Here is a 17,464-nt window from a genome sequence, read left to right on the forward strand (position 1 = left end):
TTGGGTCAAATGGCACAGGAGTAGACAGCTCTCCTCCCGTAGGTATAGGTGTGTCAATAGTGGTGCTTGGGCCAGGGACAGGCTAGCTGTAGACCAGGGTCACAAGTCACCTATGGGATAAGTGACTATGATGTGATTGAGGAAGAAGTCGGAGGCCTCTCTCTGATTCAAGTGTGGTAACGGACTAGCAATGCACTTTCATTACTCGCCATTAGAGCGCAGAGGCAGCTGTTACAATAGAAGGAGCTGTTACCATAAATACAGTTTATGCCATTTGGAAACCGAAAATGAAGAAATGAGTCGCCCGCAGTACTGTTGACTCAAACTAAGTATTTTAGGGTTGGAGTGGCAATGCAGGCCTGTAACCCCAGCACTCGGGAGGCAGGGGCAGGAGAATCACTTCTGCATGTTTGGGGCCAACCTGGTCTCTGCCTAGAAAGTTCCTGGCTAAATAGTGAGAGTGTGTCCCTCCCAAAATAAATATATGGGGTTGGAGAAATGACTCAGCTGTTAAGAGCACATTTGGATCTCCCAGAGAACCCAAGTTTGGTTTTCAGCACCCGTGTCAAGGGGATAACTACTATCAATAATCCCAGCTCCAGAGGGTTTAACCCCCTTTTTTGGCCTTCTCAAATACACATATCCATCCACAGACACACACAAATACATACAATTCAAAATAAAAGGCAATATTTAAAAGAAGAGGGGGTTCTAAGAAATCTTACTATTATACAATGAGGAGATGAGATACTTTGAGATATCTTCATTCGTAGATTTATTATGGTATGTCATAATAATTGTTCTTTTTTGTTTGTTATTGTTATTAGCCTCTTACTGTGTCTAACTTATACGTGTGTGTGTGTGTGTGTGTGTGTGTGTGTGTGTGTTCCTGGACTTCGGCTGCTTTGTGGATCCCTTTTTCTTTTACTCCTCTTCCTCCACACTTTCAACTCCCTATCACTAGGTTGGAGACAAAGAAGGACAGAGGGGGAAGGGGGCAACGATGTCATTAGACTACTTCCTCCTACTGATGAGGGGTGTTGAGTTCCTTGGGGCGAGTTTGATGTTAGCTGTCAGGATATCCAATTGCTTCTTGTCCCTTTGTGTACAACTACAGCAACCAACAGCCACCCACCAACAGCCCACTCTCTCAGGGTCCTAGCACCCTCTATATTCTCTGAAAAATCCCCAGAATTCCAAACATCACACAATCACAGGAACTATCTGCTGCTGGCAAAATCATGCTCCTGTTAGAGCACGAGGCAAATCACTGACACCTGCTGTGAAGCAGCCCCATGTCCCACCCCGGGATTAAATGAAAACATATTCCCATAATATTTCTATGTTTTTTAAAGAAACTAAAATTGTCACTGCATCTATATGGGTGTATATATGTGTGGACATATGTATAAATAGAATAAGTGGATGTATGTGGGGTTCTTACTATCCATCATTACCTAAGTGCATCTATGGGGTGTCTTGGAACACACTGCCCAAGAATCAAGGGGAACTTCTTAATCAGACACCATATTTCATAGACATCACCTCTGTGGTTGGTGGCATCTCCTCCACTTTGTCCCCTCTCGTGGACTCTCATATCTTACAGAATCTAATGATTAAACACTCTCTACCTTCACCCTGCCTCTGCTTCCACTTGCCACCATCTGAACAGTGGAACGTTTCTACGAACGGCCACCTGAGCTCTCGGACCTTCCTTCTTCTGCTTTTGTGGCTTATTATTAGTAAGGGAAGGCTGTGAGGACTCTCAGAATGAGTAAACCATATGCACTTTATGGCTCCTTCCAGTGACCAGCAGGCAGAAAGGCCGAGGGCACTGGCTCACACCTGGGTTGTGATCTATTGCTTCTTTTTCTCAGAGACCCCTCAGCATAGGGGGTTGGAGATGGTACAGTGCTTGTCATGCAAAGATGAGGACCTGAGTTCAGTTCCCCAGCACCTATATAAAAAGCCAAGCAAGGTGGCATGCACACACAGGCACACACATACACACATGCACACATGTACACACACACATGCACCTACATACACATACACACAGGCACACATGTACACACATGCACATACATACACATACACATAGGCACACACATACACACTTGCACACATGTACATACACACACATGCACATACATACACATACACACAGGCACACACATACATACATGCACACACATACACAAATCTACACACACAGACACATATATGCACACACATTCACTCACACCTGCACACACACATGTATACAAGCACACACATACATACATGCGCATACACGTACATACATGCTAATGAACACATACACAAAGGCACATACACACATGCACATACACACATGCACACACATATATACACATGCACACACCTTCTCTCTCTCTCTCTCTCTCTCTCTCTNCTCCCACCACAGACACCTGCTTACACAGAACTAAAAATACACCTCAACACAAAACAAACAGGGAATCTCTCTGTGGCCTTGGCTGTCCTGGAACTGTCTGTCTGTCTGTCTGTCTCTCTCTCTCTCTCTCTTTCTCTCTCTCTCTCTCTCTCTCTCTCAGAGCAGATCCTCAGCTTCCTAAAGAGAAGGCAGAATTCTTCCTGGGAACACCAGCAATGAGAGAAGGTGTGCCTGCTTGCCAAGTGGCCAGTCAACAACCAGTTCCTTTAATAATGTTCAAACACAGCTAGCCATTGGCTCACTGCCAACAAACGCTATGGAAATAAGAGGTGCTGCTGAGACCTGCCAGCCCATCACATAGGTCACCTAGAGCAGGGTCCTCTGGTGACTTTGCTTATTTACACAAGGCAAGGGTGACCAGTGTAGAACACCCCCCCCCACACACACACACACAGCTAGCTCCCTATGGGATTAAAGGTGGCTGGGTTTGAGACTCATAGGTGGGAAATGAGGGAGGAACAAAGAAGGGGACTCCAGACCTTCCACAGGCCTGGTTTTTGATTCTTAGATCTGTAAAACTGGAGAAGCCTTTGCCTTGTTCTGCAGTTTCTGCCCCTCAGGGTTCCCCTTGTCTCTTCCGAATGTCTGACCTCCCAGAACCTCCTTTCCCCACCTTAACTCTAAGCCCATCCTTAGACAAATAAGCAAGTCACCCTTCCATGAAGCAATAGCAGCAAATGCTCAGGACCCAGAGAGGGACATGTGAGGATGAAGTCACAGGGAAGGGACGTGCGCTGAGCCAAGAGGAGATTGACTGAAGGGCCCTTTTCACAACCAATGGATCATGGGGTCCACATGAGTGACATCCTTAGTCAGCATTCAGACAAAATGCATGGTCTGCTGTTTGGGATGGGGGCAGTTGGGGTACACACAAGCTGGGCCACAGAGAAGAGAAGCCACATTAGAGAACATGGAGACCAGAGCTATGGCTGCCAGTCCCTCATCCATGTGTAAGGAACAGCCCTTCACTGAGTAGCAGCTCCTGTGTGGAAAATTATGCAAACACAGCAAAAATAGATGTTGGCCTCACAGCACAACTCTCATGTTCTAGGAAAGTGTGTCAGTCAGAGGATAACCGTGGATGCCATTCCTTGGGCACCATCCATCTTGTTTCCCATGTTTAATGTTAGCGAGGTGCGTGCACTTTCTGGCATGTGTGTGGATGCGCATGTGTGATGGGGCTGAGCGTGCAGGTGGAGCCCAAGTCTAATATCAGGAACCATTCTTCGCCTTATTCACTAAGGCAGAGTCTTTCAGCCCAATCCATGACTCACCAATATGGTTTGTCTGTTACCCAGCTTGCTCTGGGAGTCTTGGTCTCTGCCTTCTGAGTCTGAAATTATAAGCCAGCAGCCACACCCGCCTAGTATTAAGATGAGTTTCTGGGCATCCGAACTCCAGTCCTCGTTATTCCGTATGTATGCATGGCAAGCTATGTGACTGTTGGGCCATCTCCCCAGCCCGCCTACATTTTTCTTTTGAGACAAGGTTTCCCACTAGCCTGGAACTTGCAGAGCTGGCTAAGTCTGGCTGGCCAGTGAGCCTCAGGGGTCTGCCTACCTGACTCTGCCTGACCAGCAGTTGATGGTAAGTATATGCCACCTCACTGGACTTTGTAAATGGCTTCTGTAGATCAAACTCAGGTCCCTCCTACTTACATGGCAAGCAACTAGCTAACTAAACAATACCCACGGGATACAGTATCCACAGCCACCTTAGCAAATAGCTTTATTGTGAGCTTGGGGTTCTTTCTTTTAGGAAAAAAAAATCTAGTAACAACTTTCTTAACTTATGCAACTTATTAGATGAACCAACGTCCTTCAGTCTCTTGGGGAAACAGTGAATCCACACGACATGCTACCTGCTCTCTGCAGGCTTCTCTGGGAGGCGCTTGCTTCTGTTATCCCCACAGAGACACTTGGTTAGCCAGAGTCTACTGTTCAGGGGCCACATTTATCTACACCAGAAATACATGTCCCTGATAATGATGTCACTGAATGAATCCCTCCATATACAAATAAATGCAAAGTATAAACAGATATTACATGGAGTCTGGGGATGGCTAAAGACATTTGCCACTAAACCTGAGCATTACGTTCAAGCGATGCCTAAAGCCCACATGGGAAAAGGAGAGAACAGACTCTTACAAGTTGTCCCTGATTTACACACACACACACATACACACACACACACACACACACACACACACACACACACACTCGATTAATGTTTGGAACTATATTAACCAATGGAATAATAATCTGAACAGGACTGTTATTTCCACAAAAGTGAAACTGAATTGTTTGAAAAAAAATCTACATAAAGTCTATGATTTAAAAAGAAAGAAAGAAAGAAAGAAAGAAAGAAAGAAAGAAAGAAAGAAAGAAAGAAAGAAAGAAAGAAAGAAAGAAAGAAAGAAAGAAAGAAAAAGCCATCAAGAGCCAGGGAGCTTGCTTGGGATTAAGAGCCCTGGCTGCTCTTCCAGAGGACCTGTGTTCAGTTCCCAGCACCCACACAGAAGCTCCCAGCATCTGAAACGCCAGTTCTAAAGGATGTGATGCTATCTTCTGTCTTCCTAGGACTCCAGGCATTCATGTGGTGCACATCATGCATGCAGGTACTCGTGCATATATGCGTTAGAGAAGTAAATAGCATGCTGCTAAATTAAGGATTCATTAGGGTTTAAATATGAAATGTGCCCCCATAGGTTTATGAACTGGAGACTTGGTTGACAGCTCACAGGCTTTGGGGAAGCAACTGGATCCTGAGGTGTCTGAACTCATGAATGTATTCATCCCTTGATGGAGTTGTAATCTAATGGCATTGTTGAGAGGTTGCAAAGAGTAGAGGAGCGGACTGGCTGGAGGAAGCAGGTGACTGGGCGGGGTCCTTAGAGCCTTACCTCGAGCTGCAACCCCTTCCTGAGCAGCTGTTTCCTCTGCTTCCTGCCAATTATGATGGCATCTCTTCTTCGTTGGCTTCAAAATTATGACTAAAGCAAAATCCTCCCTCCCTCAAGCTGCTCTGCCCAGGCGTTGGTCACTGTGACAAGCTCACATAGAAGGGGTGAGGGACTGTCCACCCACAGGAGAGAAAATGTAAGACTGAAGAAGAAGTTTGGTCATATTGCTACATAGGTAGCCAGAATGTTGCTTCATGTTAGGGAAGCCAGAACACAAGACAATGCAATCTATACACAGTTCACACAGGAAAAATATAGGTGAAAACATCCTTCAACAGAGTGAAAATAAACAAAAGAAAAGGCCTTAACTCTACATTAAAAACATCAGGAGAGAGGCTTGGATGGTGGCTCAGTGGTGAGAGGCACTGGCTGCTCTACCAAAAGTCCTGAATTCAAGTCCCAGCAACCACATGGTGGCTCACAGCCATCTGTAATGAGATCTGAAGCCCTCTTCTGGTGTGTCTAAAGACAGCTACAGTGTACTTACATATAATAATAAATGAATCTTTTAAAGAGGGAGAGAGAGAGAGAGAAAGAGAGAGAGAGAGAGAACCCCAGATTAATTCCTAGCACCCGCATGGTGGTTCACAGCCACCTATAACTCCAGCTCCAGGGCATCCAACACTCCCATCTGATCTCTTCAGGTCTCTGCATACATGTGCACATACACGGACACATACATGCATGTACATAAATAAATAACAATAAAGTTTTAAAAATGTATCAGCACATTATGACAAGCTAGATGTTTGGAGTCGGAATAAAACATTTATCTGTTTTATGACTCCCTGGTTTAATTAACTTTCAATACATCTGCCAAAACCAGTTCCAGTTTCACTGGCCAAAAGTGGACACGCTGAGAAAATGAAAGACTGACCACTCCACCTATTCCAAAACTCTCATGGTGCAAGAAATCAGTGGATTCAAGCTATCTGGTCCTTCTAAGCCTCATGTGTCAAATAAACTCGATTTTTCAAGGTGTCAGACCAAAGACTGGAGATAAACCCTCATGGTAGAGAGCTTGCCGACCGCACACAAGGCCCCACATTCAGTCCACAGTACAAACAAAAACAAAGAGTCCGGCCAAAGTGGCCTCTTCAAGCCAGCATTTGTCTGTCTGTCTGTCCATTTGTTTGAGACAGGCTCTCTCTATGTAGCCCTGGCTGTCATGGAACTTGTAGACCAGGATCTCCTAGAACTCACAAGAGACAACTCTTGCCTCAGCCTCCCGAACATGGCGATTAAGGATGTACACCACTAGGCTTGTGTTCAACCCAACTTTTATCTGAACTACACATCCTTTTAGACCCCTCAGATGACTCAAAGGAAAAGTTCTGTCCTCTGAAGTCAACACGAAGCACACAAGTCTCCAACGGAAACAATCCAACACTTCCTAATGTTCAAAACACTTATTTGTTTATCTTATGTATGTGTATGTATCTGAGTGCATGCATGTACACGTATGCAGAAGCCTACATAGGTCAGAGGAAGGCATCAAATCCATTGGAACTGGGGTTATAGGCTGCTGTGAGCTCTTCTGTGGGTGCTGGAAACTTAACCCAGGTCCTCTGCAAGAGCAACAAGTGTTAATAACCACTGAGCCATCTCTCCAGTCCCCTCCCAATTTACATCAAGTGGAATCTTTACATATTAATAATTCAAAAGCCGAAGGAGGGAAACCCCAGAAACTTTGGATGAGGCTATAAATAAGCAGGCACTTGGCCAGAAAGGAGCGCCACGGTATCCTGGAGCCAATTCTAACACAATGCATTTTCCTGGAACCTGTACATTGAGATGGTAAATGTCACCCTTAGTCCCCAGCACCACACACCCAAATTCGTTGTCTTGCAGTAAATGTGCTGGCCAGCCACCCAAACACTCCTGCGAAGCCCTTAAGCCACAGGATATGGCGGAGACAGTGTCCAGATACAAATGAGTGCTGCTTACAAGAGTTTTCCTTCCAGCCTCTCATGCATGCTTGCTGGCTTCCTTCTCCCACCTTCTGACCTTCCCAGCATCCTCCAAACCCTAGCTTACGTTTGAATAAATCAAACAGGCATAGACCCTGATTCCAGCTGTCACAACCCAACTTGCAAAGAATCTAGATGCTTCCATTAGGACCACAGGAGGGAATCTGCTTTGTCAGCTACCAGTACATGTGTCAACTCTACCTCCAGGGACTTATTTAAAAATAAAAAGTCATCAATTCGGATGGCTGGAATTTGGGATCAGAACGTGCCAACCAGCGATATGTCTTTCTTACAGATGTCTTTCTCAAAGCCTGCCTCAGGCAATTCAAAGTTACCAGAGTGTAGGCTGGCAGGATGGCTCAGTGGGCAAAAGGCACTTGATGCCAAACCTGGCAACTTGAGTTCAAATCCTAGAACCCTTGTACAGTTGGAAAAAGACAAGTGACTCCACTTGTGTTCTGACGTCCACACTGGTGCCATGACACGTGTGTGATCCCTCCATGTAAACATGCACAAAATAACTACTGATGATTTACTATATTTTTAAAGAACATAGTATTTTCAACTGTGTTGTGTGCGTGTGCATGTACGTGTGTGTGTGTGTGTGTGTGTGTGTGTGTGTGTGTGTGTGTGTGAATGTGTGCATGCAAGCATAGTGTCTGTGGGGACTGTAGCTGGAGTTACAAGTGATTCAGAGCAGTCTAAGTAGGGTTCTGGGAACTGAACTTAAGACCTCTAGAAGAAAGGTGCCTTCCCCTATCCATGAAGCCATCTCTAGGGCTCCCAGAAACTTACTATCTTTTAAAAAAGAAAAGGAAAAAGAAAAAATGTAGTTGTAGCAAAACTATAGTTACTAAAATCACTATAAGATTTGTGTGTGTGTGTGTGTGCGTGTGTGTGTGTGTGGTTGGAGAGATTACATAGTTCTCAAGTGTTAAAAATAAATCTCCTTTTCCTCCCAGCCCCTCTTTCCAGAATGACGACTCTGAGACTAATAATTTACTAATTAATGCCTAGGTCATAAGCCTCGGCTTGCTCTCTGACTTGCTATAACTTATTATCCTTTTTATTCTAACCTGGGTTCGGCTATGTGGCCAGCTTCCTCTCCCCATCCTCTTATGGCCATCTCCTTAGAGTTCCTGGGCAAATCTCACCTTTATTCTATCCTGAGTTCAGCTACCTGCTGGCTTGCATCCATCTTCTCAGTGTTCCAGGGCTAATCTCTCCTTGTATGATGTCCTAAGTTCATCTGTGTGGCTGGTTACCTCTGCTTCTGACCTCTTCTGTGTTCCCAGGTGAATCTTCTCACCTGGGAACTATTTCCCAGAATTCTCTCTCTCGGCCGGATGCCTCTTCTCCTATTTCCTGCCTCAGCTCATTGGCCATAGGCTTTTTTTTAAATTGTCAGATATGCTTATAACAGATTCTCTCTACACTGAAGCATGAACTCTGCAGATGTTAATGATGTGTTACAATGTCAAACGTGTAGCCAGCCAGGGAGCCAAGAGCCCCCATTTTCAGCCTATATCCATTGTCCAGAGACAACCAATGCCGCTGGCTTCTTCCACCCAAACCAAACCAAGCAAATCGCTAGTGTTCCCCGTATTCCAGGTTTGAGTCTTGTTGTTTTATTTTGGTTTTTTATTATTTGAGACAAGGCTGGCCTATAGCTCACCGAGTGTGCTGCCCAGGCCCCAGTGCTGGGATTTGAAGGACTACACAGGGTGTGGCACGGTGGTAAACACCACGTCTGCCCTTCTTCCTCATCTGCATCAGAAGCTTCACAGCAAAATGGCTTGTGAGGATCTGTGACTGCACGTGACACCAGGAAAGATGACTTCCTTGCTAAGCAGTGTGGATGTGTCTATTCTCTCTGTCTAGTGTCAGACGGCTTAAAATAAGCCCAGAAATAAATGTGCTTTATGCACAATTACTAAGGTGGAACATCAACTCCCTGATGCAAGGCTTTGACTCTCTCTCTCTCTCTCTCTCTCTCTCTCTCTCTCTCTCTCTCTCTCTCNTGTGAGAGAGAGAGAGAGAGAGAGAGAGAGAGAGAGAGAGAGAGAGAGAGAACTGAACTCAGGTCTTCTGAAAGAGTAGTAAGTGCTCATAGATTCTGACCCATTTCTTCAATCCCAACCAAACAGCTATGGAAAGATAAAACCACAAATTAATAAAATTGGTTTCTCATACAAAGCAGGTGTGAATGGAATGGATATATTAGGAAAGCATGAAACTGTCCAATATAACTTCTTGCTATTTAATTGTGTTCTGCATTTTATATACAAGAAAAGAGTGAAATCAGTGAGGAGTGGTAGCACATAGAAGGGTTCTAAATTTCCGAGCATCTGGGTAAGCCAGTGAGGTCAAGGCCACTAGAGATATTACAACATCTTCAGTAAAATAAAATAGAAATAGAAAAATAGAATGAAGGCACACAAAGTATTTCCGTGGGTAAAGGTGCTTGCTGCCAAGCCTGATGATCTGAGTTGGATCTCCAGAACTAATGTGGTTTAAGGACAGTATTGACTCCCTCAAGTTGACTTCTGTATATGTGTTCCATGACACAGACACACACACTCTCTCTCTCTCTCTCTCTCTCTCTCTCTCTCTCTCTCTCTCTCTCTCTCTCCCTCTCTCTCACCTCTGGACCTTTCTGTTTAAAGATCTGTATGTAGGCACTTGTTGCTCCATAAATCTCAAAACATTCTGAGTCTCAAAATGGTCTCGCTCCAGACTAACCAGCCCAAATAGCCAACTCAATAGTCAGGTTTGGAGCTAGAGAGACGGCGCAGGGGTTTAAAGCACTGACCGTTCTTCCAAAGGACCAGGATTTGATTCCCAGAACCCACTATGGTGGCTCACAACCATCTGTAATTCCAGTCTCCGGGGATCTGATGCTGCCACACTTACATGCGTGGTACAGTGACAAAGACACGTACATCAGGCAAGCACTCATACACATAAAATAAAAATAAATAAAAAAATCTCAAGGAATAGAATAGTCACGAGTGGGTCAGCAAGATGGTTTAGCTGGTGATGTATTTGTTATGTAAGCCTGAAGGTCTGAGTTCTATGTCCAAACCCCACAAGGTGGGAAGAAAAACTGACTCCTGCATGTGTCCTCTGACCTCCATTACTCATGTGCCTATCCATAAAAATAAAGAAGGGGTAGCAAGTGCCCCGCCCTGAGAAGGACACAGTATTACTTTGTTAGTCAGCTGTCTACTGCACTGACAAATTATTCGGATGATAACTTATAAACTCGTGGTTTTAACCCACGATTTCCTGACTCTGTTGCCTTGAGCCTGTGGCCAGCATGAACATCGTGGTGGGGTGCATGCGGCAGAGAAAAGCAACTCATTTCCCAGTGGCCAGGAAACAGAAGGAAGAGAGGCCAGGGTTCCCATTTCGCCTTCAAAGGTATACTCCCAGTGACGTCACTCCCTACCACTAAGCCCCGCCCTCTAGAGGTTGTACTGACTCCTGATAGCACCACAGACCGGGGATCAAGCCTTTAGTGCCTGGACCTTGGGGAACGTTTCAGACCCAAACTGGAACATCTAGTCAGGAAAGAGAAGAGGCTGGTGTGGGATGGGTAAAGCGTAATAAGGGAGAGTAGATGGAGTTAGGGTTCATAAGGCAAGCAGGGGTCATGGGTTCCCTGCGGCCTCGAAGGCAGAGGAAGAAGTGAGGAGGAGGTTATAAGGCAGGCGCCATCAACTCTGAGCCTTGAAAAGACTACACTGGTTGCTGGGAGGAGCATTAACTTGGGCAGAGGAAGAAAAGAAACCCGCCTAGGCTGCAGCATCATGAAACCAAGGATATCTTCTGAGGAGAAAATCGCTAGGACCCCAGAATAAAGTCGCTAAGCCCGATGTCCATAAATACTCTAAGACAGGAATGGTGGCGCACAGCTTTAATCCCAGCACTTGTGGGGCAGAAGCAGGTAGATCTCTGTGAGTCGGAGGCCAGTCTAGTCTACAGAGTGACTAGAACAGTCTCTACAGTTCCAGAACAGCCAGGGCTATGTAGAGACCCTATCTCAAAAAACCAAAGGTAAGGAAATAAATAAAAACAATACAACTTTATTCTTCTACAATTCTGAAAGTACACAGTCAATTCAACTCCACTCAGGCCTTGACACTGGCAGACCTAACTCTGCTCCCCGATGCTCCGCTCAGGGGAGTCTGATAGTTGGCCATGTTGGCTGCTGGATTCGCAACATCCTGGCTCCTTCTGCATCCCTCCACCTTCTGCTTCTGTTGTTCTCTCTCTCTCTCTCTCTCTCTCTCTTTCTTCTTCTTCTTCTTCTTCTTCTTCTTCTTCTTCTTCTTCTTCTTCTTCTTCTTCTTCTTCTTCTTCTTCTTCTTCTTCTTCTTCTTCTTCTTCTTCTTCTTCTTCTTCTTCTTCTTCTTCTTCTTCTTCTTCTTCTTCAAACGGACCCGTACTTGGATAATATAGACTCATCTCAAAACCCTAACTTAAACACATATGTACTTATCTTTTCTTGTATAGAATAATTCACAGATTATGGGGATGAGGATGAAAATGTCCTGGGTGGGGGGAAACCCATATGAAAAACAATAAATAAAGGTTGATTGCTACTCTTGTCATCGTTGTTACAATTTACACAGCATCCCTGAAGCAGCCTGCCTGGTACATCTAAGGTACATTGGCTATAAGTGGGGATGTGGAAGGCGCCTTAATTCCCTGGAGCCCCCTGAGGTTGAACTCCAAGCTCAAGGAAGAGCTGAAGGCCATGAGAGATGGATGGACAGAGTTCCAGTCACCAGCTAGGAGCGGTAAGGAAGCAGGTACAGAGGCAGATGTACAGACACATTCTCCAGGCCACTTTCAGAGACCAAGATCAAGGCATGGCCGCAGGCAAGGGCCTCTTGATGCTGCTGTACTCCGTGGTCTCCTCTTCAAGGCCTGTCCTGGGAACCTGGGTGACGAGGTAGCCAGTGTTGCCATAAGTGGGCTCCTGACCAAAGCCGGCCAAAGTCAGAGCGGCATATGAAATCTCCTCCCTGGGAAAGGGAGCCTGGGATAGAGAAGGTGACAAAGTCAGAGAGTCTGAAGGGGAACAGTGGCCACCCAGTGAGACAAAAATCTCAGAGGAGGTAGGTCAGGCCTCCCATTCTGGTAGGAACCCTAAATAACCTTCAGCGACAACACAACAGAGCCCCCACCTCTGCCCCAGGAGAAGCACTTCCTACGGGATCCTGAGCCCCTGGCCCTTCCCTGCCCAGTGTTCGGACCAAGACCTCGGGGTTGAGATGTGGTGTGGAGACACTTCTGAAGCCGCTCGCTCTGTTCAGACCCCACCCTCATCAGCTGTGTCCACGTGGGCATGGAGTTCACTTTCCGAGGGGGTGAGGCGGTGGCAGGCTTGCATCTCCACAGCCCCTTGAAAGACGTACCATGGTGACATATTCCACTTCCTCTTGGTGGTCCTTGCCAGAGGAGGACATGGAGGAGCCAGGGGAGGTTCTGGGCTGCTTCAGGGACAGGTTTGCATAACAGAGGTCACCCTCCAGAGACTGTGCCTGGGGGTTGGGGGGGACACAAGACATGAATCATGGAATCAGCCTATAGAGATGGATTCTATTTTCTCTGCTTTCCTGTGGCCCCCCCCCCAGCTCCCCATCCCCAAACCCATTATCTACCCAGGCCTCCCCAAGTCTGGCTGTCTCTAGACCCCTCACCCCCTTCCTTCCTCTGGCTGTTTCTAGGCTTCTCACACCACACACACACACACACACACACACACACACACACACACACACCCCTGCAGGGCCAGGGATCTATGGGTACTTTGGTTACGTGGCTTATCTGATGCATTTGGGTCTAGAGGCTCCCAGGAGGTGGAAAGTGAGGAAAAGGGGAGAGAATCCTACTGATCTCTTTCTCTGGCCTCTGGGATATTTTACCTGCTCTGAAGGTGGCTCAGCAGCTAAAAGACAAAAAAGAAAGGAAGAAATCTGACATTAGAAAGCCCGTTCTTGAGACTCGTGAGGTCCCTACATGCAAGGAAGGGAAGGAATGGGGTACAGTTCAGACAAGAGATGTGGTTTCAATTCTGTCCCTTTGGGAGACGCACTCTGTGACACTGGGCATCTCTGAGGTGAGCATCCCATTTCTCCAACCAGGGAAAGCAATCGTAACCTGCTTGCCCTTGACTTCATTGAACTGTACAAAGGCTTGGTGGGTGGCCCTGCCGGCTCTCAGCAATCCTGGAGTTAAGATTCTCCCTGCAGGATCCTGGGTTTCATTTGTAACTTGGATGTATTCTGGTTATCCCTCCACCGGACACATCCTTCAAAGCCACCTCAAGGTCATACCTGTTTTTACTAGCAACGGGACCACCTGGCCCTTCCTCTCACAGCCCTGTCCCACCTCCTTCATCTAAATTCTACTTCATCTTCAGCCAGACTCTGAGGCACAGGGTGGCTGGGCCAGTCCCCTCCAGATGCTTGACCCTGCCTGAACGCTGAGCATTCTGGCGCTGGCTAGATGCCTGAGCACCGGCTAGATGCCTGAGCTGGGTCACCAAGGAGTAGACAAAGTTTTTTGGGGGGAATGGGGAAAAAAAGATGGATTTCTGGATTTTGTAAGGTTTTTTGTTTCCAACCCTTAACCCTCCTCCCTGCCCACATCCCATGTCCTGTTCTGGAGACAAAAGAAAAAGCAAGGAATGGTCCTCAGTTTTTAGTATCAAATGACCTCACACCTAGGAATAGAGAGATTACTAGAGAACTTGGTCATGGTCGATGCTTCTGGGAGCAGAAAGGATGAATACAAAAGCAGGGTCCCGGGCCAGCAGGATGGCTGGGTGGGTAAGGGTGCTTGCTGTGGGGCCTGACAGTCTGAGTTTAATTCTCAGAACCCACATGGTGGAGAGAGAAAACCAATTCCCACAAGCTGTCCTCCGATCTTCACACACATAGGTGCACAAATGCACACACATGCATACACAACTTAATTTGTTTTTTCATAAAAATGTCTAGTCTAGCCAGGCATAGTGGTGCACGCCTTTAATCCCAGCACTTTGGAGGCAGAGGCAGGCGGATTTTTGTGACTTTAAGGCCAGGCTGGTCTACCTGTGTATTGAGTTCCAGGACAGCCTGAGCTACATAGTGAGTTTCTGTTTTGCAACAAACAAATAAACAAAAAGCCCTAGCCTGCTCTCTGAGATGGTAAGCCTCCTAGGCTTGGGGATCCTAGGCTGGGGGTGGGGATGGAGTCTATGCGTGTGTCAGGGGAGCGGGAGGGGGGAGAGGGAACACCTCAGGTTGAGAGCTTTCTGAGAAACGTTCCACAATTACTTGAAAATGTGGAAGTGAAGCCAGACAGGAAAGGGCTTGGTTGATCTTGTGATCTCTGATTCTTGTAATTCTGCAAGAAGGGACTCTTCCCTGTAAAGCAGGGGTACCCAGAACAAGTAGGTCAGCCTGGGACGGGGCTGATGGGCAGAGAGGAGCGAACACTAGGGTCACAGAGGTGCTCCCGATGCCTGGAGACACAACACTAACTCACATATGTACATGCACCTACACCATGTGTCTGCGTGTTCGTGGGCCTGTGTCTGTTATGTGCATGTCTTCCTTCTCCCATGTGAGTCCAGCATCTCCTCCACAACCGAATTTCCCTAGAGTGGGTTGCTCTCCTAAAGCCACTACCACAGCCACCAAGACCAAAGCTAGAAGACACGCAAGAGGTGGGTCAGAGAGGAGCAAGGGTGGACAGAGCAGGCAGCCGACTCCAGATTCTGTACTTGGGGTTCAAGCTCCAGCTCTCAGCCGGCCTCTTGGACTGCCATCGGTTGCTGGATGCCAGCAGATGCTGGCCTTTCCAGCACAGCCTCTCCCAGAGTACATGGGTGGATGATCCCTTAGACCCCCCTCTCAGAAGGCAGTGCTAGCCATTAGCCCACATCACCATCCAACCAGCCCCAGCCTCAGAGTCACACACACTCACCTTTCTTCTTTCTCCTCACCATCCTCCAAGCAAAGAGCGAGGCCACCAGCAGGAGAAGCAACAGGGCTGCAGAGGTGACTGGGAGAATCACACTGAGATCTAGAAACCCATCACCGATGCCACCGTCACCACCGCCTTGCCTGGAAGGGCAGGTGACATGTGTACCCCAGGCCTGTGCCTCCCTCCTCTGAGCCCAACCCAGCCACCTGATAGCAGGGGACAGCCAAACACCTTATGACCTTCAGAACTCTGGTTAACACCTTCAAAGGCTGTGTGTGGAAGCTCAACAAAAACTGTAGAGCGAGGGCTGGAGAGATGGCTCAGTGGTTAAGAGCATTTACTGTTCTTTCAGAGGTCCCGAGTTCAATTCCCAGCAACCACATGGTGGCTCACAACCATCTGTAATGGGGTCTGATGCCCTCTTCTGGTGTGTCGAAGAGAGCTACAGTGGGCTCATATACATACATACATACATACATACATACATATTTTTAAAGAAGAAGAAGAAGAAGAAGAAGAAGAAGAAGAAGAAGAAGAAGAAGAAGAAGAAGAAGAAGAAGAAGAAGAAGAAGAAGAAGAAGAAGAAGAANTAAAGAAGAAGAAGAAGAAGAAGAAGAAGAAGAAGAAGAAGAAGAAGAAGAAGAAGAAGAAGAAGAAGAAGAAGAAGAAGAAGAAGAAGAAGAAGCACTGTAGAGCGAGAGGGTTAAATCAGGCTTCCCCGAGTCTGTGCATGCCCTCTCTAGAGATCGAAGAGTGTCTGTCAAAAGTTGTGCTTACCAAGAGACTACGAATGTGACCTTTGTGCATGGAGGGTCTTTGCGAACATGACTGGGTTAGAGTAAAACCATGTGGATGAGGGTGAGCCAGCCCAACGCCCGTGATCCCTGTTTGAAATTTGGTTTGGATGTGTGTTTTTGTTTGAGTTCTTGTTCTTGTTGTGTGGCTGTTGTTTTGCAGGGTTTGGATTCTTGAGACAGAATCTCAGACAGCCCAGACTAACTTCACACTCAATATGTAGATGCTAACTTGCCCCCTGCTTCCCAAGTGCTGGGATCACAGTGTGTACGACCACTCCTTACTAAGAGAGAAACCTGGACTGGACACACATAGGGAGAAGTCACATGACGGAGACAGGATTCCAGTGACACAGCTAGGAACATCAGCACTGCTGCCAACAGGGCCTGAGAGGTGCTGGTGGTTTAGAGCGCTTGCTGTTCTTTCAGAGAACCCAGGTTCCATCCAATGCACACCCACTAGCACACCCCAATGCACACCCCAATGCACACCCACTAGCACACCCCAATGCAACCCACTAGCAAACCCCAATGCACACCCACTAGCACACACCACTAGCACACCCCAATGCATACCCACTAGCACACACCACTAGCACACCCCAATGCACACTCACTAGCAAACCCCAATGCACACCCACTAGCACACCCCAATGCACACACTAGCTCACCACTGTCCAGTTCCAGGGGATCAGAATACCTCTCGTGGGCTGCATGGGCCCCAGACACCAGTGTGGTTCACAGACACACATGCAGACAAGCACTCATATACACAAAACAAACATAAATAATATTTTTAAATAAACAAATTTAAAATTATTACTGCCAAAGCTAGAAGCTAGAAGAAAGGCTCAGGGCGGGCTGTCCCTTTGAAGACTATAAAGGTGGCTGTATTTGAAGATAGGGTCTCTGAGTGAGGTCACTGGGATCGGCATTAGTCTAATGCAAACAGGGTCCTCACAAGAAGAAACCGGGGGCTGGGAGATGCTAACCAAGTCAATGAAGTGTTTGATTTACAAGTGTGAGGACCTGAGTTCAACCCCTAGGGCCCACATTAAAAAGCCAAACATGGTGGTGATATACTCCTGAAATCCTTGTGCTGAGGGGGTAGGGACAGGGGAGCCCCAGAGTTCCTGGCTAGCCAGTCTAGACTACTTGGTGAGCTCCAGCCAATGAGAGGCTCTGAAAAAAGAAAGATGCATAGTGACTGAGAAACAACACTGGAGGTTGTCCAGGCCGAGAGAGAGAGAGAGAGAGAGAGAGAGAGAGAGAGAGAGAGAGA

General features: G+C 46.9%; 2 protein-coding genes across 4 annotated transcripts in view; one reads left to right on the forward strand and one right to left on the reverse strand.

Annotated features, from left to right (window-relative positions):
• The window catches only part of Rab37 (RAB37, member RAS oncogene family), a 69,883-nt gene that overhangs the window by 13,428 nt on the left and 38,991 nt on the right, over positions 1–17,464 (forward strand). The gene's annotated exons all lie outside the window — the stretch shown is intronic.
• Cd300lf (CD300 molecule like family member f) overlaps positions 12,276–17,464 on the reverse strand; it is a 17,363-nt gene continuing 12,174 nt past the window's right edge. For 2 of the 3 annotated variants that reach the window (XM_021212820.1, XM_021212819.1), the window contains exons 4-7: positions 15,389–15,528; positions 13,342–13,364; positions 12,832–12,957; positions 12,276–12,452 (exon numbers count right to left, since the gene is read on the reverse strand). In XM_021212820.1, the coding sequence (XP_021068479.1) occupies positions 12,276–12,452; positions 12,832–12,957; positions 13,342–13,364; positions 15,389–15,528 (466 nt within the window). The remainder of the gene's footprint in view (positions 12,453–12,831; positions 12,958–13,341; positions 13,365–15,388; positions 15,529–17,464) is intronic. The other variant, XM_021212821.1, reaches the window with a different exon arrangement.

Source organism: Mus pahari, chromosome 14 (genome assembly GCF_900095145.1).
Source record: "Mus pahari chromosome 14, PAHARI_EIJ_v1.1, whole genome shotgun sequence".
Classification (NCBI taxonomy): domain Eukaryota; kingdom Metazoa; phylum Chordata; class Mammalia; order Rodentia; family Muridae; genus Mus; species Mus pahari.